The 26,607-nt window shown below is 42.2% G+C and overlaps 1 protein-coding gene across 4 annotated transcripts in view; it reads right to left on the reverse strand.

Annotated features, from left to right (window-relative positions):
• TSPAN5 (tetraspanin 5) overlaps nt 1-26,607 on the reverse strand; it is a 116,632-nt gene that overhangs the window by 4,882 nt on the left and 85,143 nt on the right. For 2 of the 4 annotated variants that reach the window (XM_067557224.1, XM_067557222.1), the window contains 7 exons: nt 26,055-26,105; nt 10,713-10,859; nt 8,600-8,770; nt 5,719-5,844; nt 1,667-1,714; nt 1,399-1,515; nt 5-699 (listed from right to left, as the gene is read on the reverse strand). In XM_067557224.1, coding sequence (XP_067413325.1) covers nt 634-699; nt 1,399-1,515; nt 1,667-1,714; nt 5,719-5,844; nt 8,600-8,770; nt 10,713-10,859; nt 26,055-26,105 — 726 coding nt within the window. In that variant the 3' untranslated portion in view covers nt 5-633. The remainder of the gene's footprint in view (nt 1-4; nt 700-1,398; nt 1,516-1,666; nt 1,715-5,718; nt 5,845-8,599; nt 8,771-10,712; nt 10,860-26,054; nt 26,106-26,607) is intronic. The other 2 variants (XM_067557225.1, XM_067557226.1) reach the window with 2 other exon arrangements.

The raw sequence follows: 26,607 nt of genomic DNA on the forward strand, positions 1-26,607 counted from the left end.
TTGCCTGGAGAAAGATGCTGGCAAATTTAGATAGTTATCCCCACCATCTTGCTGATTCCAACCATAGATTGTTACAGACAGAAAGTCTGGAAGCTCTTGTATAACAATTTCTTGAAATGTAAAATTGATGAGTGGAAGTTGTTTCCTGTTTGATGGGTTTAGATTCAGAAAGACCTGCAGCTATGTTTAGCTGTGGAAAACAAGAAGATGGTTCCTTTAGAGTGTACTGAAGAAAGAAACCTTCTCAGGAACATTTGGCAGATGTCAAAGAGCTTGTGACATGGAGAATAAACAGCATATCCACAAATCCATTGATACACACCAATTAAAAAAAAAGAGTGTCCACCTGCTACTCAGAATCAAGGATACAGTAGAGATTCACAGCTCAACAGTTTTCAAACTGGTGATTTAAAAAAAAAACCTGTCAGTGAGCAGCAGATTTGAAACAGCCCACCCCTTACCTGACCTCAAAGAAAAAAGAGTTCACTGCAATACCAGCAGTGTAGACTTGAGACCACTTGGGAAAGAAGGCTTCCGTCACCCATATCCATACAGCTTGGTGTCAGAGTGACACACTGGAGGTTTCGGAGGTTTTCAGCTGTCCAGTGTCTTGTAGTGGTTATTTCAGCAGTTTTACCAGCTGGCTCTGACAGCCTCAATGTCACTAACCAAGTTCTGGGCTAAGCATATGCCGAATATCTGTAAAAAAAATGACAGTTTGTTTTACTTTGTGCACTTAACAGTCCTTTGTGTACAGTCAGCTTCCCTGAGTTGTGTGGGACTTTGACATCAATAGGAGAAAGAAGTTTGAGAAGAAATGCAATTGTAAAAACATATCAGAAGTTGGCAGAGGGGGCTTAGGAGCAAGTGTAGAAACTGAAATGCCTTTACATTTATTTTTTGTCTGAAACTGACTAGATTCCAAATCAACAGCAGGCAGAGAAGGCAGAGATTGTACTAGAATTTCTTCCCACTAGCAATTTAAAAGGTGATTCTTTTGGCAGCCTGTCTAGATAAGGTCAGAAATAAGACCACCCTACAATCTTTGAACTCTCTCCCCACCTAGTGTTACCAGTTTTGGCTGGATGTATTCCTTTAATTCCTGGAGACTCTAGGACAATCCTGAAGGGCTGGCAACCCTATTCCCACCCCCAATTTGACAAAGTGCATGTTTCTTGAGTTGAGGGCAGTTGGACAAATATCTTCCTACAGGTAGAAATAAAATATCTTTTAACCCAAATGAAGTCTCCACCATTAACTCACCACTTAAGCCCTCACTGAAAACCACTAATTCAAAGTTATTAACAATGAAACAGCCTCATTTCCAGTTTCCTTATTGAGTGTTTCCCTGTTCTGCTTTTTCCCTCTGTAACTTCTTCCGAAGAACGCGTGCTTTACCTGCAACAATGCAATCCCAATGAAGATGCCAGCAACTATAGTAAGATTGTCCTGCAGCCATTTCTCAAACTGGGGGACGCAACCTTTAGTGTAGATAACAGTCTGCTGATCAACCTCCTGCAAAGGAGAAGAGGGATGAAAACACAAATAATTAGCTCAACCTTCACTTCTAATTCTATAACCTGCTTCCGCAAAGTTACTCAAATCCTTAAGAAATCAGGTATTATTTTAAAAAACACCAAAAAAAAAAAAAACCCACACCACTTACAGGTTTTTGCCTGGCATCGTAACCACACTGAGTATTAATGACATCTTCCTAAGGGAGAAAAAAGAAAGGCAATGAAGAGAAGTGCTTCCAATAACAAGGAACTCCCACAGCATTATATCCCCTCAGCCTCTGATAAACCCCATGTCCCAGAGACACACGTTCTGTGGAGATGAAAGAGAAGGGACTGTGGGGAATGTCTCTTCTGTTTAAATAAAATAACTTTCTGCAGGAAATGTTCATACTTTGTCCCTGAAAAATACACCGAAGATATTGCAAGTTTAGTTCAGAGTTCAGCTTGTGCCACGTGAAGAGGGGACGGAGTGAAGTCACTTCCGGGAGTGGGAGGAGGGGTAACTCTGTGAAAATGCCTGCCACTTGGTACATATTTGAGCCATTCCAAAGAAAACATGTTTGCTCTACAAAACCATTTTAAAAACCCAGGAGACAGGTTATGCTTCTCCCTCAAAGGCCCGGGGAAGAGGAGATAGGTAGGCTATGGCTTTTTTGTCACCTACCCTTTCACTCTGGGACTCTCTACTGCCTGTGTCACCTCTGGAATGCAGCCACAGGCTTCTTAATACCAAAACCCGATCATGATTGCCACTACCGGGAACGAGAAGTGAAACCATCAGGAAGCCCAGTGGCAGCCTCCACAGCTTGCTTTAGGTATTACCCACTCTATTACATTTCCCACTCTATACCCAATCCACAGAGGATATGGGTTTGTTACAGCTCCAAGCTACAGCTGTACAGATTCATGCTTTTAGCTCTCAAAGCCTCCACTTCAGTCCCCAGTTTCAGCCAAGATGGCATACAGAGACAGAGTTAGTGAAACACTCCTTCTCTCTATGACAATGATGTGCAGAAAGGTCATCTGCTAAGCTAACCTGGAAACCCAAATAAGACCAGTTATAGGTCCCAGGAGGGAAAGACGTCTAGCACATTAAAAAAAAAATCTCACCCTGGCCCCCACCTAGTAAAAGCCTCTTGGTATTTTCTAGTTTGTTAAAGGTATCCCACGAGGTACCATTCTATGACGTCACCAGTTTCATCAGTTGCAGTTATATCCCTAGGGCTGAATTCTCCTTGCTCAAGGTACAATGACTCACATCCTGCAAGGAGGAGAATTGCTCTCCCTACCCCGGGAACTGTTGTATCACAGAACGATGCATCCCAGAATATTTTCAACCCAGGAGAAAGCAATAAGAGAATTTGACACAGGGGGGTTGTATACTCACTTCAATGATGAATGCCCTAGACCCTGGTTAATGGGGCCTTCTAAACTTGGGATTAATTCAGTTTTGCAGATTACCACAATTCGACAATGCCCCAATGCGTTCCTTGACCTCCATAAAGTTCCTTAGAAAGACTGGAGGCACAAGGCAATAGTTAAGCAAAATAATGGAAGGTAAAACTTGGGGAACTGACCCTCCTCAAGAAATGACATTTCACTCCTATTTGCAAGCAGAGAGTACCCTTGCATTACATTCTTTTTCAGTATATGTTGATTACACCATTTTACAAGGACTTCTTGAATGACTGATGCAGGAATTAATTTTATAAACACTAATGCTTAAGTACAATATGGAAATAAGTTAACCTCCTCTTACTTTCTAGGGTTATTCAGAGAACCTATCCAACCCAATGGCATAGGAAGGTAATCCGATATGTGGGAGCCCAGGGCGCACAGTTTCACATCTGGGGATTGTGGGAGACCCATCATACAAGCTTCATTCATAGACCTTTCTTTCAAAAATTACAAGATTTCTTTGATTGTTCATTCCCCTTAGGGTCTGGGCTTATTTTGAGATATTGGATATATAGATTGCTTTTCTGAAGTTATAGGCAGTTGACAAGATATTCAAACACCAAGCACACCACATAGTGGCTTGTGTTTGGAAAGCTTTCCCATAGGAAAGATACTGGAGTTAATAAATCTGGGCATATTCCTACAACTACAAAACTTCTAGTTTTGAACACTCTATGGAAATTATGGAATGGAGAGTCAGTTATTAAACTTATCAATTGTGCTGCTTCTTTAAAGTGAACAGGGCTGATATTTATTTTTAATTCTACAGTTATTGTACATCTTCCCCAGATGCCAGGTAAACTATATATATATATACACACACAGAGAGATGCTGGAATAATTTTAGCACAGATTAGGTATTTATAGGGATACCTGCATTTATATCGCTGTTGGTTTTGTTGTCTAACATGTTACATTTTTAAAACTGAATTATGACAACCAGTTTGTGTGTATGTAAGGGGTGATGTGGAAGTGGCACAGAAATGTAACACATTCATTTCCAGTTGCTTTAATATGTTCATAAAATAAGGTAACTAGTTGGGTGGTGGCTTCAGATTATTGTGAATTCTTGTTCACATCCCAGAACAACTAGAACAGAATTGTGCAAATAGCAGTCACCTCTCAGGAGAGGACGACAAGAATAGCAAATGATGTTACAAAATGAAGCCTGAGATGCATTAGTAGGAGTGGGAAGCTTCTGCGGGACTTCCGGGCCCTTGCCTAACTTCACTCAGTGCTACACTACACATAAAAGTGAGGAAGTAAAATTCACTCTGCATGAAAAGAAAGCCATTACTGACAAACTAGGTGATACTAGAACTGGTAGGTTGATTTTTAATTAATATAAAGACTACATTTGTGTAACATTAGCCACAAAATAATCTACAGGTGCATAGAATCATACAATCATAGAAGATTAGGGTTGGAAGGAACCTCAGGAGGTCATCTAGTCCAAACCCCTACTCAAAGCAGGACCAACCGAATTAAATCATCCCAGCCAGGGCTTTGTCAAGCTGCACCTTTAAAACCACCTCCTCCCTAGGTAACCCATTCCAGTGCTTCACCACCCTCCTAGTGAAAAAGTTTTTCCTAATATCCAACTTAGACCTCCCCCACTGCAGCTTGAGACCATTGCTCCTAATTCTGTCATCTGCCACCACTGAGAAGAGCCTAGCTACATCCACCCTGGAACCTAATGTGTCCCAATACCGAATCCTGCACAGTCAGAAAGTAAGTAACCTGTCTCCCAACACTGTTAATCCTTTATTATCCATCACATCCCACTGGTAAAAACACACCCTTAGCTTGTTTGCACATTATAAGTGAAGTGACAACATGAAATTGTATCTATCATGAAACGCTATGAAAAGTCATCAAACGAGCATCTCCCTCAAAATGATCATCTTCATTTCTGCATGAGTTCCGCTGACTGCATGACAAAGATGCCACCACCAAGCACAGGGACTTAGTGGTTATAATTAAAGCAAAGTCAGTCACTGTAAAAAGGAACAGAAAATCTATGAGGGAAGAGAGAGAAGAAAGATTTCCAATCCTATCTAAAATTCAAAAGTAGCACGTGTTAAGTTCTTTGAGGCATTGACTGTAATTTATTCTGTTTGTCTAGCACACTAAGACCCAACCTGGTTGTGACTTTTAGGTGCCACTGCAATATAAAAGTTCAATAAATAAAAGTAAGCAATATATACTTAGCGCCTCGGGGTGGGGGGTGGGGGTGGTGAAACAGCTTGATAATACCAAACTGTGCTAAAATAGCTATGCTAAAATTAACACATGCACCCAGCCAAGACAGTGATTTCCTCATTCAAATGAAAAACAGCAAGTACAAAGTATAAGGTGGAGACTTAAGAAGTCATCTCAGGATTGGAGATCAAACTGACATTGACTGTGCAAAGTTGAGCTGCTAGTTAAGCCTTGAAATGGACAGGAAAAGCAAGGGGTAAAGTAAACAGGAATCTCTCTCTAGAGGCAGTGCTAACCCATTAGGGGCCCAGAGCAAGAATATTTTGCCCCCTCCCACATACACAACACTTAATAAAAAGCAAATAGGGGCCCCCTTGAGTTGCTCAGGGCCCTAAGTAATTGCTTAGTCTGCTTCTGCCTAGTACCAGCTCTCTTTTTCTCTCACGCGCACACACAAAGACAGCAGAAGACAGCATTTCATGCAGCAGAGATTTAAAATAGGAGCAACAGAACCACACAACTCTTCTGGTAATGCACTCACTGCAGGATCTTTAGTACAGCATGAAAATGGCACACCGCAGCGCTCTCGACTCGCGTTGGAATCTGTGCAATTGAAGTAAATATTGAGGTTCCAGTCATCAGCTCCAAAAGCTCCACAGCATTGCCACTAGAGCAAACACACAAGAATGAGAACATTCCGACTCTGCGTATGAATTAATATCAGCATTAACAACACACACTGAAGGATTAGAGGGCATTTGGCAGCAAAGAAAGTTCAAAATTCACTTCCAGTCCCACTTCAGCTGTTTTATTTTTAAAGGGACCATTCCTGAAAGTGGTTCTTAAATGACTGAGTAAATCAAACCAAGTATCACACTGTACAAATAACGCCCTCTTAAGGATGTACTGTATGCAGGCAGAACCCATCCACCAAATGCCAAAAGAAAAATTTCGCAAGTAACAATCTTCAGTACAATACACCCATGGGCCAGACAGTTAGCTGATACATTAGGTGGAAGCCAACACAGCTGGGTTGATTTACACCAGCCGAGGATCTGGCCCAGTGTGTTAATTTATTCTAATTTTAGATTGAATTTAGCATGTATAAAAGGTGTGTGTTTGGCAGTGCCAGACATCAAACTCCTCTTTTCACATATGGCACAGCATCTACAGCAGCAGTACAAGCTTCCTCCACCGTGACCAGCTGTTACCTCCTCTAGGAGTAAGAAGGTAATTTGGTTTCCATGCTCAGTCCATCCTTGGCATCTCTGCTGAGATTGCTTGCTAAAAAGGAATCCAGTGATGATGGCCATTTTAATTACATGAACACTTGTTCACTAGAAACTGTCCCGAGACCCTTTAATTTCACACAGGACAAAGATCTGTGGCCACTCGCAAGCTAGGTCAGATCCAACACAACATGTAAGGATCTGCATCCTGTCACTTATTCACTCCCTTGAGGAGAAAAAACTCAATGATGATGTATTCAAACATTCACATAAATGAATTCATTTTGGTGGGTGGACATCCCTTGGATAGCATTCAGCTGGCATCCAGGCCCTTAGACACACAGGGCCAAATTCAAAGGTGATGTTAAGGATGCAGTTTATAAGATGAAGGGCTAGGAGAGAGGCATGTAGCAACGAAGAGCTAACAAAAGGTGTAAGAATGGGATAGGCCATTCCCTGCTTGATTTACATCTTCATCCAGCTCCTTTATGTGCAACTTACACCCACTTTGATTCCCTTACACGTTGGTAAGTGGGTGCATATAGGCTGAAGGGAGCTTAACTTACACTACTTTACACAAAATCTCTAAATTTTACCAACTCACTCTAGGGCAGAGAAATAGGTGCCATTTACAGATTTCTCATGAGGAGAACTTTAATAGTGGCCCAATTCCAACTAAATACATTCAATCAGCTTTAGAATTTGCCCTGTAATTTCATTTGGATAAGTTATTCTTCTCTTCCTACCCTGAAGTGCGTTCTAGAATTCTAGCCCTGCTAACTGGATTTCAAGTCCCATCACAGAATAGACCGTATTTTCAATCAGTCTCAATAAAAAGCATGGTATAGGTGTTGCAACTAGAGATGGGCAAAATCATTCCAGAGAATAGTAAATTCACCAAAAATTGCATTTTGGGGGCACTGAACTATTCGCAAATTTAGATACAATTCAGTTAACGGCTTCCATCCCTAGCGCCAAAAAACAAAAATGCCATTCTGAATCAAGATTCTGTTTTGAAAATATCATTTCAAATAGACATTTGAATGTTTTGTTTAACTTGAACCGATTTTTTTTTTTTTTTGGTTTTTCATTTTGTTAAAAAACAAACAAACAAACAAAAACAAAAAAAACCCAAAACATGAAAAAATTCAGTTTCCATTCAAAACTCACTGAAATTTTCTTTTGGATTTTTCATTTTGGACTCTGAACTGAAAAATGAGTTATTCACTTAGTTCTAGTTGCCAATTTTATAGTAATGAAATATTTTTCGCCTCCATGAACAATGGAGAAGTCTTCAGAAACCTGTTGTTAGGAAAGCAATATGGTCTAATGGCCTAGAGCACAAGAATGGGCATCAGGAACTTTCAAATTCTAATTCTGGATCTACCAGACTCCCTGGGTGACATTTAGACCAGTCACATAGCCTTTTGCCTTACTTCTCCCATTTATAAAATGGGTTTAATGACTAGCCTACCTCATATGTGCATTGTTGTAGGATTCAGATATGTCTGTAGAAGTGACATTAAGTAATTACTACGTATATGTGTTTAAGTATTATATTTTAGAACGGTGGTTCCCAACTCGGGGGCCAAAAGTGGCCTGTGGGGTCTTTCAAAATGGCTGACGGCTCCCCTCCCGCTAGCTGCAGAAGGGAGCTGCTGCCTAAGGACCCAGGCAGAGCGCGTTGCCCCTTGGCTAAAAGACCACTGGCAGGCTCCTTGCTGCAGCCAAGGGGATGGGAGATCAGCACTCCTCTCCCTCGGCTCCAACAGAGAGCACGGCAAAGCACTTCACCTGAGTCCAGAGGCACTGGGGTCCTTGCTGGATCAGAGGGAAGGGAGCACTGATCTCCCATTCCCCTGGCTGCAGAAGAGAGCCACTGCCTAAGCATCCAGGTGGAGTGTGTGGTTTGCCTGCTGTAGCCAGGGGGACGGGAGATCAGTGCCTCCTCATTGAACTGTTTCTGTCTGGCTACTTCGGGGGATTAGAGGGAAGAGAAGCTGCTGGCGGAGACTGGTGGCCCTTCTGGGTTGTAAAAATGATATCTGTGGCCCTCGAGCCAAAAAGATTGGGAACCACTCTTCTAGAACATTTTTGTGGCTGCTTGCAAAAGACGACAGATGAGAAGTAAAAGTAGAAAAAGTCTTCCTTTAAAGTGCAAACTTTGTTTTAAAGTGAAGGAGTCCAACTTACATACTCCTGTGTGAAGTCTATAAGGTTTTGCAAATCAATGTCATCTCTGTATGCTCTGATGTTGTTGTTTATAAAGAAATATAGCTGGTCTTTGATCCAGTCTTTGAAAACAAATGCCAGAACACCAGCAGTGAGCTCCAGGAAGAAAATAATTCCCAGGAACACTGAAAACTATGAAGAAGAAGAAGAAGAAGAAAAAAAAAGTTAAGGACTATTTTGCGTCTACGGCTAAAGGCTTATTTTCCAAGGCTTACAATTAATAGGAATGTGAATGACCTGCAAACTGGATGTTTTGTCAGTTTCAGTAGGTTTATTAACACATGCTCAATGTACTCCTACACACAGGAAACCTGATTATTTAAAATATATTATTCATAACCAGTTGATAATACAGGATTCTACAATTCTGTCTGGCAATTAACAAAGACCAGCATTTTCAACGTTGGGTGCCTAAAGTTGGACACCTCAGCTGGGATTTTCAAAAGGGGCCCAAGGCAATTAGGTATGAATGTAAATGGGAGTTGGGCACTTTACTCCCTTAGCCCTTCCCTCAGATAATATTAGCCTTAAATCCGTATTTAGGCACCTAAATTTTCAAAGGTGTTGAGCAGCCAATGGGACGACTGAAAATCAGTTCACTTACTTGGGTGCCAAAAATTAGGTGCGGAAATCAATCTATTTGCACCTAAGTCTGTAAAATTTGGCCCAAGGAAGCATATAAAGCAAACACTGTTAACGACAGAAATTAATTAATTAATGATTAATATACAAAGGAATGTCTCTGGAATTACTCAATCTAGTCACATTAAAACCAAGTAAGTTTCTTACAATTAATTCAAATACAGTGAATGCCAAAGGCATTACTAATGACCAGCCACTTTCTCTAAACATCTCCAATGAGTCTACATGGGGTTTAAAATAACCAGCATGGTCTGGATATATTGTAACTCCCTCTGTTCTGCAACTGTGCCTTTGATTCTCATTTTAATATATTCTTTTTGTTCATTCAGATGCATTTTTAATTTTTCCTGCAGCTGCCGTACAGGAAGTTATTTTTGGTTTGGCAGATGTGTTCATTCTAGAGGAGTTGAGAGAAGCAAAGGAAGGAAGAAACAAGAAAGTTACTTTTGTGTTACTAGAAAATTAAAGTAAATCGGAACTACCTCGGGCTATTTTATAGATGCCTTGAGAACAGCAACTAACAATCACTCTACAGCACTTCCACCCCGGGAGCCAAACATGTCACTGGGAAGTAGGTGTTTAGCAGGAAGCTTTTTCATGTACATTTAACAGTTTATGGTGATGAAGGTTTAGATTAGATGACAGCTTGCGAGAAGCAAAAGGGTGAATGGGGCTCACGCTAAATGTGTGTAAAACAGACTAGCCAGCAGTCACACTCATCTTTAACTTGAAGCTGTGCCCCACAGGGAGCATGGTTTCCAAAAGACAGAAAACCAGGCCACTCAGCTCAAGATGGCATATTGGATGCTGGTACCTGCCTGCAGTCCCTTTCACGACTCAAGGAGACACTGAGTGGTGCCATCAGTAAGCAGTACAGGCTGTGTTGAATTAGGCTGGGTTGAACAGAGCCAGGGATAGCTACAGCATCCCATGATCTCAGTAAATAATCTCCTTTATAACTCCATATTGTCTCTTCTGTACCATGAGGGACACCACGGGACTGCACTTCCACATCAACAATCACATGGGCCTCATTTGGTAGAGTATTCATGTTCCCCGTGTTACACAGGCAGCTCATTATGGGCTTTCAAACCTCAATACGTACACTATTAAAGTAGGTTCTCTCCTTTAGTGAGAGAAAGGCCAAGCATTAGATTGGATCCTTAGAAAAGACATGTGCTCTGCATTATGGCTCTTAACAGGATTGCATCATTCAAGTTAAAAATCTAAAGACACAAGCAATTTCAATTACAGCTCTTTAATAGCTTCATTGTTTAAAGATAGGGAAAAACTGACTTAGCAGAGAAATACAAATACAAATGTGTCAAATACCCCCAAAGGCATTTTAGGAGACCGCCACAGTTCAGCAATAACATAGGACATGGTTTTACTTATGTAACTGATTAATCCCAAAATTGCAAGGGCTACTTACGAACTTGAGAAGGAAGGTATTTTCTCGCAAAGCTCCAATGCATCCTGCAAATCCCAAAATGAACATGACTCCTCCTACCACAAGGAACAGCCAAACTGGATCAAAGCCTCCCAGGTCAGTAATGGAGGAGATATTGGACAACACTCCCTGGGAAAAAAACAAAGCCAAGGAATAACAGATGTGTCTGATTTTCTATTGTGCAAAGAGTGTTTTTGCTTTTCCTTTAAAATACAGAGAACAACAGCAAATGAATGTTCTTTGGCACCTGTCACAGAGCAAAATTAGTAAGATCTTGGATGCACAACGGAAGAAAAGATGGACACTTCTTTTTAATGCATTGTGTGCACTGAAACAATAACATACAGTATGAACAACAAAACGTACTTCATAGTGTCCTTTGCAAGGAAGTCACAGAGTATTTCACGCTGCATGCAGCTATACAGGATTAGTTTGCCAGGAGGTCAAAGTACCTAATGGAGTGGGAGGAAGATTAGTCTATTTTTATTACCTGTTGTGGACAACATTTATGTGCTTTATATTTTTTAGTAGCAAGTAAGCACTTATATAAACAACCCAATTAGAAATGTTATGATCTGAAAAGCAGTCAAAAGTAACAGCTGACATTTCTTTAATTTAGTTTCAAATGCGGAGAGTGGATACTACTGATAGATGTAGGAAGCAAGTTCTTCCCTTGTGGACAGTAGTTACTATGGTCCCTTCCTCCTAAAGATTTTAGGTCATACCTTGGACAGACTAGATAGCCTGCCAATTCAGAGCTCAGTTAGTAGCAATGACAAAACCTCTGTTGAGTAAGCAGAGCACAGCCAGTGACTCAATAGTTAGCAATAAAACTTGGCAATTCATCTGGAATCTCTTAGGGATTTTAAATCAGGGGTGATATGTTTGAATAGTTTGTCACAAGAGCTGCAATACGTGTAATTGGAAACAGTATACGCAGCATTCCTGACAGAACAACCAGTAATAGCCAGCCTGTATGCCACCTCCAACTATGGAGCAGAATTCAGGTGGCTTGTGATGATGGCAGCATTCCTGAGATGGCACTATTTTGTTTTCTCTAAGATGCTTAGGGACAAATTCTGGCTGATCTTGAAACGTGCAAGGATGAAGAGAGAATGCAAGGAGCCTTTCCCTATTCTTGCAGGCCTGCATGGAGACATTCAGGATTCTGGCGCTGGATTAGAGACCATATAATGGCCGGAAAAGTGCTATGCTCTCATACCCTTCCTCCTTTCACAGCCCCTAGCAGCCCAGGCCAATGCTGCGAGGCACATACGTTGCACCACCCATTTAACTGGCATACGCTGTAGCAGTTATTATTCTTGCATGAGTTCCCCGAGAGAAGTGAAGCCTGTCTCTGTTTCAGACAGAATGTTTCTGGCCACTGCTGCTGGAGCAGCACATTCTCTACCACTCCCAAATACTGCTGCGGCTGATAAATAGGGCCCTACCAAATGCCTGGCCATGAAAAACACATCACAGACCGTGAAATCTGGCTATTGCAGGGGAGACTAGATTTCACAGAGGTGGGTGGCCAGAGAACGGTGACTGCTGGCCGGGAGCCCAGCTCTGAAGGCAGCAATTGCCATCAGCAGCAGCGCAGAAGTGAGGGTGGTATGGTATGAGGGGGTATCACTGGCAGGGGGGGAGGGGCAGGGCTGGCTTTACAGATGGGTGAGTGGACAACCGCTCAGGGCCCCGTGGTCAGGGAGGAGCCGTTGTCACCACCTCCTCCACACACACACACACACACACACACACACACACACACAGCTGGGTGCCCGGCCAGCAGCTGCCCTCCTGTCGCCCAGCTCTGAAGGCAGCAGCGCAGAAGTAAGGGTGGCAGTACCCCAACCTCCACGAGGGTTGGGATCCCCACGCTTACAACACTGTGAAATTTCAGATTTAAATATCTGAAACTGTGACATTTATGGCTTTTCAAATCCTATGACCATGAAATTGACCAGAATGGACAGTGAATTTGGCAGGGCCATACTGATAAAAGCTACAATCCAGACCTTAGTCTCTATGGCCTTTTTAAAAAAAAATATATTTTATTTATTTTTTAAAAAACTTCATAATTCAACTGTTTTAAAATCTATTTGGTCTTCCCCTTCCCTTCCTACTCTTTTCTTGCCTCTTTCTTGCCCAGATCCCCTGGCCTCTCAGAACTGCTCCCAAAGCGGTGACAATTTCCAAAGACAATATCATGGCCTTGCTTCCAAAATTTGCTGTAGTGGTGGTTCCCCTAACAGCTAAACTCCATGTTCATTCACAGATGTGGTGCCCTTATAGTTATGGATTCCCAGGGTCCATTATACCACTCTTGGCATATGACTGTGCACATGCTGAGACTGTTAACTCTTCATAGGGTGTAAAATTGTTTCCAGAACTTGACAAGGAAAATTCATCCTGGAAAAACATTTAATAGAGAAAGCACAGATCTGTATGATAAGCCAAATAGAATAATAGAAATCATAGAATATTAGAGTTGGAAGGGACCTCAGGAGGTCATCTAGTCCAACCCCCTGCTCAAAGCAGGACTAACCTCAGCTAAATCATCCCAGCGAGGGCTTTGTCAAGCCGCAGCTTAAAAACCTCCAAAGATGGAGATTCCACCACCTCCCTAGGTAACCCATTCCAGTGCTTCACCACCCTCCTAGTGAAAATCTTTTCCCCTAATATCTAACCTAGACCTCCCCCATGGCAACTTGAGACCATTGCTCCTTGTTCAGTCATCTACTACCATTGAGAACAGCCTAGCTCCATTCTCCATGGAACCCCCTTTCAGGTAGTTAAAGGCTGCTATCAAATCCCCCCTCATTCTTCTCTTTTGCAGACTAAACAAATCTAGTTCCCTCAGTCTCTCCTCATAAGTATTGTGCTCCAGCCCCCTAATCGTTTTTGTTGCCCTCCGCTGGACTCTCCCCAACTTGTACACACCTTTTTTGTAATGGGGGGCCCAAAACTGGACACAGTACTCCAAATGTGGCCTCACCAATGCCGAATAGAGGGGAATAATCACTTCCCTCGATCTGCTAGCAATGCTCCTACTAATGCAGCCCAATATCCTATTAGCCTTCTTGGCAACCAGGGCACACTGCTGACTCATATCCAGCTTCTTATCCACTGTAAACCCAAGGTCCTTTTCTGCAGAACTGCTGCCTAGCCCATCGGTCCCCAGTCTGTAGCTGTGCATGGGATTCTTCCGTCCTAAGTGGAGGACCCTGCACTTGTCCTTGTTGAACTTCATCAGATTTCTTTTGGCCCAATCTCCAATTTGTCTAGGTCCCTCTGTATCCTATTCCTACCTTCCAGGGTATCTACCACTCCCACTAGCTTAGCGACATCTGCAAACTTGCTGAGGGTGCAATCTACCCCATCCTCCAGATCATTAATGAAGATGTTGAACAAAACCAGCAACAGGATTGACCCCAGGGGCACTCCGCTTGTGACCGGCTGCCAGCTAGACATGGAGCCATTGAACACTACATGTTGAGCCCAATGATCTAGCCAGTTCTCTATCCATTTTATAAACCATTCATCCAACCTATACTTCTTTAACTTGATAAGAATACTGTGGGAGACTGTATCAAAAGCTTTGCTAAAGTCAAAGTATATCATGTCCACCGCTTTCCCCACATCCACAGAGCCAGTCACACACATACATGGGTGTGCACAAGGGCGTGCACAGGCCTCCCAAACAATTGGTGGGGACACAGAGCTCTCCCGGGGCCCTGGCAGGGGAAAGCGTGAGCTCCCCTGACCCCAGGGCCATGGCAAAGGCACAGAAGGTGCCTCCCCAAAAGCAGTGGAATTTAAATTCTTGCTCTTGTCCCTGCACACACAATATCTCCAGCACCCAGAGCTAGGAACCATGGAAAAGGACTGCATATTAGAGGACAGCAACAACAACAAAGACATGATGAAACTCAGTGCTGCACTACACTAGAAACCAATAGCATGGATGTCACCCTACTGTGACAGATCTCTCTCCTTCCTACCATCCTCCTGCCTGACAAAGACAGATGAAAAAGACCACATTTATCCCCTCCCCCATTATATTCTCTTCACAAAGACACAGGATCAGTATGCATTTGGAGCTGGGGGAATGATGCCCACGCAGCTCAATTACACATACTCACTGTGACAGAGGCACCCCTGTGTTCACACCCCACACCCTGCTGCAATGGTATCTGCACAAAATATGTCTTTCGCGGTATCATTTGAAAACTAATAACCCACTGGTCAGTACATTATTGTGAAATGAGCATGACAATGCTGTGTGTGGAATTATGGATACTCATAGATATTATGCTTTAAAGTCTGTGACTAAAAGTTGTTTAAACCAGGCATGTCAGGGGGAATTGATAAACAGGTCTTCTCAAGACAAAGGAAAAAGGCCAACACTTTAGACCATGTGTGGCCAAATTCAGTGGATTGAAAAGGAATCACTTCACTACCGATGTGATTGCGAAATCTATACTTCCTTATTGTTTTGCCTGTATGGTCTCTGCCTGCTGATTCTTTAATTGTTTCTGTCTGTTGCATAACTAAATTTTGCAAGATTTAAATCAATTAAGGTGGCAGGGTATGATTGGTTAAAGAAATGTTTCATAATGGGCTAGGAGTGGTGAAAAAGACAGTTCTGTAGTACTTTAGTTTAAAATGATTGGTTAAGGTATAGCTAAGAAGGACCCAAGTTTTAACTATATAAACTGGAGACCAAAAGGAAGTTCTTTGGAACCAATCTACAGGACACAGCCCAAGATCAGAGCTGCCAGACTGTAACACCCTGCCAGTCACACTGTGCAGAAGCCAGAGTCTGCAGATGAACTGATCTTGACTGGCCACCAAGGAAAGTGCCTTATTGGGAGTGGTGAGCTTTGTATGCTTAGTGTGTGTATTCTGTTGATCAATTGTTAATAAATAGAGGTTAAGGATATTACTGTGTAAGGCTCTTTCACTGGTATAAGGCCCTGCAAACCCACAAAAGATTACGCCCTGAGCCCTAGGAATTCGGTACGGGTAGGTGCTTTTTGCCCCAAGCTAGGAACTGGAAAAGGGTGTGGGTGCCTAAATTAGCCAGGTTACACCTTGAGCCCACAGAAGGGTAAAGGTGGGATGCCCTGGAGCATGCAGGTAACACGGCGGGGAGCACTTAAGAGCCAAATATCTACCCGAGCTGAGTATCACACCCCCAGCTCAAATTGTAGTTGTAGCCATAGTGCTAGTCTTTTGGTCAGGAAGACGAAAATAGACTTAATGGCACAGAATAACACTGAGAGTTGTCCTGGTTTGAAACAGACTGGTTGATGTGTTCTGATTATAACTATTGATAGGCTGGGTTAAACCAAGCTGAAACAACCACCATCAATCCCTGGCATTTCCAGCAAATGATAGAAAACATAACACTAGGCTTGCTTCTAACTCCTATTATCTACCTCCTAGAAAGGAGGCACTGCAACGGCTCTATGGCTATGCATGAAATGTAACAAGAAGACAACAGACAGATCCATGAGAAAGCCATGGCCTTGGATGTACACAGGTCAGGAAACAGACCATTCGCCTAGGAAGGAAATGTTCTGCATGACACAAAAGGAAATGTTCTGCATGATAAAACACTGTCTTACTCAAGTTCTGCACATACCCTCTTTCCACATTTTCGTTAAGGACCTACAGTAATTACAATGTTAAAGGAAAGTCTGCCTTAAAAAGAAAAACTACAATATAGTCTTGTATTACAATAGCTCCTTATATACATAGATCCCAGATGATGTCATAACACACACTAGTTCTGGGGAGGGAACAGGGATGTTCTCAAAAAAAAAAATTTTAAATAAAAAACTAACACTGAAAGGGTGCACTGTGTTATTTAATGGCACATATTTTTTTTTAATCTGATGTCATAAGAAATTTGGGGTTTATTTAAAATCAAACCAATATTCAAACTCTATGTAGATGGCCTCAGCCAAATACTAATTTGACTTACAAAATGTAAATCTGGAGTAATTCTAGTGACTTCAGTGGAGTTACCCTGGATTTACATAGATAGAAGTGAGAACACCACCCTCTTTGTTCATTTTATAGCATATAAAACTCAGTCATGTCCCCACCAAAGGCAGCAGGAACAGAACCTAGTTAATAAAATAAAGCTACCAAGTATTTGCATTCTTTTCATAACCTACTGCCCCCTAAGGACACAAAGCTAGATGTCTTTCTGGATCTTCTGGTTTAGCAGGATTGGTAAGAGGCCAGAGCATAAAATGCTGGTCACCTAAGATCTACAATAGCTCTAATTTGCACTAGTCCCTATTCTTTTTCTCACCTGTTACAGAAAGAGAGCACATAAAAAGGGAGATTCCTCAGGGTAGCCAATTTCTAACCTGTACTGAGTCAGACACAGTAGGAACATTACCTTCTAATGTATATTGTCCCTTTACACACCAGTTTTGTCAGTCTGCTTTTGATCATCATCAGCCTTGAATGAATGACATTGAGCCATGCCTCGGGATAGAGGCGCTCTGTGGAGCGCACGCTATATAATTTGCTCTCATATTCTGTACTTTTAGATCATTTTCTCTCACTGTACACAGAAGCTCCAGTTAGCAACATTCTGTAGATACACAACACAACACAGAGAGAGGTTTTGGCAATAAAACAACAGCTTTTAGTCTGAATAACAAACATGGATCATGGTTTGTTGTTAAATCTAAAGATGTTCTGAGGTACTTTGATAGCAGACTCTTTAATGATGAAATATGGTTTAGACTATCTTTTAGCCCTCTCCTTTCCGGGACACTTTGAAATAAGCTCTTAAGATAGTTATTGGTACAATATTTAAAAGTACTGTATATTTTGTTTTAAATAGTGGGGCAATGACTGGAGTGTATTATTCCATTTCAAACTGCTGAAAAGAATTGGAAGGACCATTTTATAGGAATGTTGATGTATCTTTTATATTCACAGATGTCTGCCTATCTGTTTTAGGGTTTTCTACAGTGCCTGTCACCATGATATTCAAGCACGTCTAATAATGTTGGGGGAAATATATTTATGGGGGAAATTCGGCAGAGCTGTGAAGAGCCTAGCACTGCCCAGCACTGTCATTACCATATCTTTAGCTGACTGGGTTTTTTTTTTAGAAGTTAGAGCAGAGAACGAGGAATCATGAGTACTGTGTTCTAATCCTGGTTCTTCTACTGACTTGCTGTTTGACCTTGGACCAGTCACGTAATCATAGAAGATTAGGGATGGAAGGGACCTCAGGAGGTCATCTAGTCCAACCCCCTGCTCAAAGCAGGACTAACCCCAACTAAATCATCCCAGCCAAGGCTTTGTCAAGCTGCAGCTTAAAAACCTCTAAGGACAGTGACTCCACCACCTACCTACGTAACCCATTCCAGTGCTTCACCACCCTCCTAGTGAAAAACTTTTTCCTAATATCCAACCTAGACCTTCCCCACTGCAGCTTGAAACAATTGCTCCTTGTTCTGTCATCTGCCACCACTGAGAACAGCCTAGCTCCATCCTCCCTGTAACCTTCTTCAGGTAGTTGAAGGCTGCTATCAAATTCCCCCTCACTCTTCTCTTCTGCAGACTAAACAAGCCCAGTTCCCTCAGACTCTCCTCATAATTCTTGTGCTCCAGCCCCCTAATCATTTTTGTTGCCCTTCGCTGGACTCTCTCCAACTTCTCCACATCCTTCCTGTAGTGGGGAGCCCAAAACTGGACACAATACTCCAAATATGACCTCACCAAAGGGGAATAATCACTTCCCTCGATCTGCTGGCAATGGTCTTACTAATGCAGCCCAATATGCTGTTAGCCTTCTTGTCAACAAGGGCACACTGTTGACTCAATCCAGCTTCTTGTTCACTGTAACCCCCAGGTCCTTTTCTGCCGAACTGCTGCCTAGCCAGTCAGTCCCCAGTCCTCTGCACTTGTCCTTGTTGAACCTCATCAGATTTCTCTTGGCCCAATCCTCCAATTTGTCTAGGTCACTCTGTATCCCTACCCTCTAGCATATCTACCACTCCCCCAGCTTAGTGTCTGCAAACTTGCTGAGGATGCAATCCACTCCATCTGCCAGATCATTAATGAAGATGTTGAACAAAACTGGCCCCAGGACCGACCCCTGGGGCACTCCGCTTGTTACTGGCTGCCAACTAGACATCGAGCTGTTGATCACTACCCATTAAGTCTGATGATCTATCCAGCTTTCTATCCACCTTATAGTTCTTTCATCCAACCCATACTTCAGTAACTTGCTGGCAAGAATACTGTGGGAAACCATACCAAAAGCTTTGCTAAGGTCAAGGTATATCACGTCCACCGCTTTCCCCACAACCACAGAGCCAGTCACCTCTTCATAGAAAGCAATCAGGTTGGTCAGGCATGATGTCAATCACCTTCCTCTCCTCCAAGTACTTCAAAATGGATTCCTTGAGGACCTGCTCCATGATTTTTCCAGGGACTGAGGTGAGGCCAATAGGTCTGTTGTTCCCTGGCTCTTCCTTCTTCCCTTTTTAAAACATGGGCTCTATATTTGCCTTTTTCCAACCATCTGGGACCTCCCTCAATTGCCACGAGTTTTCAAAATTAATGGCCAGTGGTTCTGCAATCAAATCAGCCAATTCCCTCAGCACCCTTGGATGCATTGCATCCAGTCCCATGGACTTGTGCATATCCAGCTTTTCTAAATAATCCTGAACCTGTTCTTTCACCACTGAGGGCAGCTCAACTCCTCCCCATACTGTGTTGCCCAGTGCAGTAGTCTGGCAGCTGACCTTGTCTGTGAAGACAGAAGCAAAAAAAGCACTGAATACTTCTGCTTTTTCCACATCATCTGTCACTAGGGTGCCTCCCCCATTCAGTAAGGGGGCAACACTTTCCCTGACTTTCTTCTTGTTGCTATCATACCTGTAGAAACCCTTCTTGTTACCCTTCATATCCCTTGCTAGCTGCAATTCAATTGTGCTTTTGGCCTTCCTGATTTCACTCTTGCATTCTCAAGCAGTATTTTTATAGTCCTCCCTAGTCATCGGTCAAAACTTCCACTTCTTGTAAGCTTCCCTTTTGTATTTAAGCTCACCAAAGGTATCTCTGTCAGGCCAAGCTTGTCGCCTGCCATATTTGCTATTCTTTCTGCACATCCATGCCTCAATTTACCCAATAATGTACCTGACAGGAACAAGAGACAAACATTTGTAAAGTGCTTTAAAATCCTTGTATTATGTAAATATGCAGCATCTTTCCTAGCAGCTTGAGTAACAATCGTCTACTCTCTCTTTTTATTTCTGGCTGGCCAAGTCAGTACTACTGAAAAGAAGAGGATGCAACTTTTCCCCCCCTGACAATGCTATTGTATTTTTATCCTGCACATAGCACTGTTCAGGTGTTTGCATACTATTTGCCAGTAATCAGTTCATTTCTGCAAAATTACATTTTAATATTTTTCCCCTCTCACAATGGCTTTGGTCCAGGGATATGTTGTAGTCCCAAAGAGACTGAATAGGATATGTTCCCTGGCTGACCTTCAGCTCAGCTGTTTGCAGTATTCCTCCACCCTCTTAATGGTCTGCAACAGTGTTAGAGCTCCTGGGGAACTGCTTAACCTCTACATGTGCCCCTGAGCCAATTTCAGTCAGAATTTGCTTCTGCTTGGGGGTGGGGGAAAGGGGGCGTGGTGGAGGGGGAGAAGAGGAGAAAATTAGAAACTGTAGTGAAATTAACATAATGAAGTTATGAAAAGTCCTTTATTTATAGCTGTGCATTTGATTTCAGAGCACTATGGCACAGTAATGTGTGCATGCAATGGGAAAGATTGATCTTCTCCCTACCCCACTCCAAATGGAAAAACTAAGCACTAATTCCATGGACAGGCAGCAGAAAGAAACAGGGAGCCTTCCCTTTTACAAACATGAGGGGGAGCATAATTCTGCCATACATGCAGAAAAGGAGTTGGTAGCGCATCCCACAAGACTGATAAGTATCAGGTTTCTAACCAGGCCCAAACCATTAATATCTTTTACAGCACTGGAGTGCCCTTATTGGGGTCACTTTCACCTCTATGGTGCTAGAGCAAAGGATTCATTGAAGGTGAGTCAGTCTAGGAAGGGAGACTAAGGGCTTGTTCACACTTACCCGGAAATTCAGCGGCTGTCGACGGGAGTTACGCAAACCACGCAGAGTAGTTTGTGTAAGTCCCGTCGACTGCTTCTGCGCACTGTTCACATTGCTGTTCCTGTCGGCTCAGTGCTACGCTAGTTGAGAGGGTGGACTTATTCAGTCAACTCCCTCATTGATTGAACGGGTCTCACTGACCACTCAATTGATCATGAAAGATCGATCTGGCAGCAGCGAATTTGCCGCCACCAGTGTAAACATAGCCTATGGCCTGGTCTACACTAGAGAGTTCTTTTGACCAAAGTCAGCTTTGCTCGACAAAACAGAGGTGGTGTCACACTGCAATCAACCCCCCGCCGACAAAACTGCCAGGTTTTTTTAATAAAATAAAACCACCTCGACGAGAGGTGGAGGGTTTTTGTCGGCATAGTTAGGGTGACGCACTGTTAATGTAGGGGTGCTGGTCTCCCCGCTCGGCTGGGAGCCTGGGCCAAAAGTCTGGTCTCCACTGGGGCAGCCTTTTCAATTACACAGCTGAGCCATGAAATTGACATAGCTGCTGGTTCTGGAGGAAAGTGGGGAACAGAGAAGCCCCCCACACCTTCCCCCAGCTCCCATCAGGGAAAGGGAGAAGTCCCCGGCGGCTTCCCCAGGCTCCCGGCTGGGACCAGGGAGTGATGGGACAGCCCACAAGGAGACGCAAGCCTGTGGGCTCCCAGTAGGAAGCCGAGATAGGGCTGTCAGCTCCCCACACTGCCCCTTAGGTTGGTGGAAGTGCTCCTGGTGAGATGCACTGCACCGACCCCAGGAGGGTAGTGTGGACATCAGCCACCGCTGTAAGTTGACCTATATTCGGTCGACTTATTTTTTAAATGTAGACAAGGCTTTTGGCTCTGTTCCAGATCTGCCAGCTGTCATGAAGCTCCTTTTGATGTCTCTCTCTCCAGCGTAGCGCTGTGATCTCAGGCACAGCTCAAGGGAGAGGAAATCAGGCCTTGTAAGAGGAGGAGTTGAGAGGGCTCCTCACCACACTACACATGCAGTGTTTGCCTGTTCCTTTCCCACCCAGAAGGGAGCAAGAAGGAAGCAGCTGCTTAGGAGCCCAGTGAGGATGACCCATCCCTCCCTCCCAACCCCAGGCCCTCAGACCCTCTTATTCAACAGTCCCCATGACACACTACAGAGAAGAATGCCGAGAGCAGTGAGAAGAGACAGCGCCAAGGGAAGACACAGGGAACTAAACCTACATCCCATGCCTTGTAGGCTTCACACGCAAAGATTTGGAGGAGGAACAACCCTCTCTCTCTCACTGCACCTGAGGGAAAACTTAAGAGGTGGTCTAAGCAGAGAAAGCCCCTCAGGGAAAGGAGAAGAACTAGAGCAGTGATGCTCAGACTGAGATTCGCGAGCCACAAGTGGCTCTTTAATGCGTCTCCTGCGGCTCTTTGCAGCACGATATTAAGATACTGTGTGATTTAATTATTAACCAATCTAAGTTACTAACCAATCAGGAGGCTTTTACTATGTTTTTAACCAATTGTAGTTGATAAAATAATAATACTTGGTCAGTCATTTTGCTGTGAGAATTTATATAACAATGAATTCACACTACTGTGGGTCTTTTGGGTAATATTAATCACTAATTTGGCTCCTGAACCACGGATGTCTGAGGATCACTGAACTAGGGGAAGTGGTGGTAGTGGTGGTGGTGGTCAGAGGAAAAGAAAAAGATTCAAATATAGAATTATCTGGAGTACATTCCCTTTTGCACACTCTGAGCTGATGTTTCACACACTCATCTGCATAAACAGGAATCTCTGACTAATAGATATTTGAAGGAGGATAAGAAATGAAAATATTTTCAATTGCTTTATAATGGGAAAAAAACTTTTATAGGGATAAATCATAAGAAATTTCACATTATTGTGCATGTGAATAAGTGTGGGGGAGAGAACAATAGTGATTTAAATGTGCCAAATCCATTTCATTCCAAAATTTAGTCTCTGTAAACAAGAAAATATGTGGGGGGTGTTTACATAACTTAAGTTTCAATCATTTTGTTATATTCATGCTGAAAACACAAAAACAGCAGCAGCAGCAGTTACTTGGAACTGGAGGGAAACAAAAGGGAGAATGACTGGTCTAGTTTCCTTGTCATGAGGAGTGGAGTTCACAAAGTAAACAAACAACACAAATAGAGAAAAGTAAAATGAGATTTTTAAAATCCATTCAGATTGAAAAGATTCAGATGTTAGAACATAAGGTAGGACATTAAAAATTATTTTGACAGTGCCCCTTTAGGCATCAAAATCTAAATGATGAGTCACATAATTGACCTTATTCACACCATCACCTCCAGTGTAAAATCCACAAATGCACAGGAGCAGAGAGCACGCTTTACACTTTGTGCAGTTTGCAAACAGCCCCAGGGATATGCACGAGATTCAAATTTCCAAACAAGTATTAAAACAAGCTCTCGCTGAAAGTGTGGTATGTGCAATCATGGCACAATTAGTGCATCTCCTTCCTGATCTTTTTTGGTCACTGGGATAAAGCGAGGGAAGGAAACAGATCTTTCCTCAAAAATCTCAGAGAAAAATTCAGCAGTCAAATCAGGGTGAGGAGAGGTGAGCTTAGTCTTTACAGATTCTCTCTCTCTCTTTCGGGTTCACTGCCTCCTTGTTTCTCACAGCTCTCTTTCAGGTTCATGATTTAGGATGCTAATTTCTCCACTTTCTGTTCAGGCCTCGCTGACTGGCTGTCAAACCAGTTCCATTGACTGTCTGAAAAGTGAGTTCTATTGCTCCCCCAAAGGTTGCAAGGAAGGTAATGAGACAGACTATGTAGTGAATTATTTTCTTTAAAATGCTGTTTATCTTCAAATCTCCTTTAGAAACAACTGGAGGCTGGTGAAGGGGTGTGAATCTACAGTGCGTTCCTCACACCTGACAGTAAGTAAGGCTGCAGTTAAATGCACATTATTTTATTACAGCCAACTTTGGCTAGTTCTATCTCCAACTTTTGGTACAGTCTGTGATATATTACTTTCCGTCATTCTGAAAAGGCTTTGAGATGTGGCAAGTTTGACTAGAGAAATGACTGGAGTGTGTGAAAAGGTGAAATTTAACTGAAAAGAAAATCAAATGACCATAGAGAGGGTTGGATTTGCGGCCCCAAAAATCACAATTTACAGCAGCACAGTGATTTCTTAAGCCCCAACTATGCAAAAACTTAAGTCTGTACATAACTTTACAAAGGAGTAATGCCATGGAACTCAGCTTCAGTGCAGACTGTAAATTCTTTGGGAAAGATATTCTCTCACTATGTGACCATACTGCATCTAGATCTATAGGACCTCAGTCCTAGGTGGGGCCTTTGGATGAGTCAACATAACAGTCTTTCTAAAGCACAAGGTGCGTGAGGTAATATCTTTTATTGGAACAATTTCTGTATAAAAGATAGTACCTCATCTACCTAATCTCTGCCTGTTATACAGCCAGGACAGTCCAAACTGGCAGAGGCCTACTGCTCTCTTTTAAAAAAAAAAAAAAAATGTAATATACTAACTCAATTTTTAAAATCTATTGATTGTTTTTAAATGACATCATGCCATTAAGTTTCTACATCTCCAGTAAAATGATTGCTGCAGTTTCTGGCTATTAATAATTTTTAACTGGATATATTTCTCCATCAAGAGACTGATCCAGTCTCACACGAATGAGCTATATTAAGACCTAATTAATTGGCACTCGGACAGAACGACCTTTTTGCTTTAGGACTGTAAACTAAGGACCCAATCATAATCATAGAAAAATCATTTTTGTTGCTTCAGGAAATGCTAGGAGAACTTTAAAAAAATAGAAAACTTTACTGGGAAGCCATTTCAGAATAAAGAAAGTACTAATTTATGCTTCAAACCTGCAAAGACAAAAGCACATACTTTGTTTTACACACAGAGTAGCTCAATTTAATTGGATTAGAATATTCATAGTGGGTGAAGCTAAGCATGTGATTACATTTCTGCAGGATCGGGGCCTTAACACAATACAGACTTTCACAATGCTCTTTAATGCCTGTTCAAAGCCATCTAAAATGAGATTCTGTTTTATTAAATTGTCTGTATTCAGTAGAAAAACACATGGAATGATTAGAAGGCTCCAAATGACTGACTTACTTCCAAAATAGATACAATCATTCTCAATTTTTAGTGCAAAAGTTCAGAAAGAGATTGGGTTTCCAAAGTATTATTTCTGTGTTTCTTCAGCTCCAACTCTGAGCTTAGTAGTGACTAGAATATCAATACTTAGCATTTACATAGTGCTTTTCCTCTTCAATGCTCTTTACAAACATTATCTAATTAATTCTCACAACACTCCTGTTGTCATAGGTATTTATTAATATTAATTAGAACAAAGGGGAAGGAAACAGCTCTAATGTTTATCATCTTTCACCTTGTTGGGGACCTGATCTCTTCACCCAGTATTCTAACACATATTGATTTGTTTTATGCCTTCTAATCTGACATTGCCTTTCCTTCTCATTTTCCATCTCCAAGCAGCCTCCCAAATTTGGGCCAAATCCTGAAACCTTTAAATCAAATAAGTTAAGAGGACTATTTGGGAGAGAATATGAGTTGTAAGACCAGTCCCACAATGAAGGACACTCTAGGGCGCATTCTAATTTTTCTAAAAATAAACAACTGAAGGAACACTACTGTTCAGTAGGTCTTGTGCTTATTTTTTTACAAGCATGTAAACCAATTTAAGCCACAACTACCAGCAGTGTTGTAAATTCATATGCAAAAGCAGGAAAAAAACCTCACTTTCATTTGGTTTGCCTCTTTTTACGAGCATACCAGCGATCCCGCTCGAACCCAGAGCGATAAGCCCAGAGGGACCTATCATGCCAACATTGCCTATCATTGAAAGTTCTAGTATCCCAGCTGTACTTTCAGTGTATGAGCTGCAGTGGCTAGTTTCTGTACATTTGTTAGTTGAGCTTCCTTGCCAAAGCAGCCTCCAGAAAGATGCTGAGGTCTCCTTCTGGGTGAGATGAGCTAAAGCTTCATTTGACAAAAGGTCTTGTTTTCTCTCCAGTACAGACAGTGTGTGGGTGGGTAATGTTTGTAATATATAGTTATTTAATCAGTCACTCAAAAAAAAAAAAAAAGTTGATTTTGTGTTATATTCAACTTACTTTTTCATTCCATGCCCACAATCCAATTCCAAGAAATGCTATGCCCAGAAACTGAAAGAAACAAGAGGAAATTGGGGTAAGAACTGTGAATTTACTGTTACAAATATTTCATATATAAATTGCCCTTTCATCTTCACCCCTCTGACTGGGAACATCTGTACCTCTAACAGTAATGTCAAGATTGGGTGCTGATAGCACAGGAAAAATACAACAGCTTCTCCCACATTTCCATAATTAAAATTAGAGAATGAAAGGCTGCTTTCTTGGCACAGAGAACAGCGGGACAAGTGAGAAGATCTCTAAAGCTGCACAACCCACTTAGTGCTTTCCCACATACACACATCAGATGCCAGGAATGTTACATCTTCAACCACCCCACAAATCAGTTAAAAAAAATATCTCCCAGACCTCGCCTAAGCCCACGTCTGCTGCAGAACACCACAATATTCCATCATCGTATTTGCCAGCCAGTGGTATAGAGCAGCTTTCCTTGCACAACACAAGAAGAGAAATTTGGCTAGAGGTTGGAAGCACTAAAATCCACATTCATTAT

Source organism: Emydura macquarii, unplaced genomic scaffold, assembly GCF_026122565.2.
Source record: "Emydura macquarii macquarii isolate MOO-44397 ecotype Brisbane River unplaced genomic scaffold, CSIRO-AGI_Emac_v2 contig_1790, whole genome shotgun sequence".
Taxonomy (NCBI): domain Eukaryota; kingdom Metazoa; phylum Chordata; order Testudines; family Chelidae; genus Emydura; species Emydura macquarii.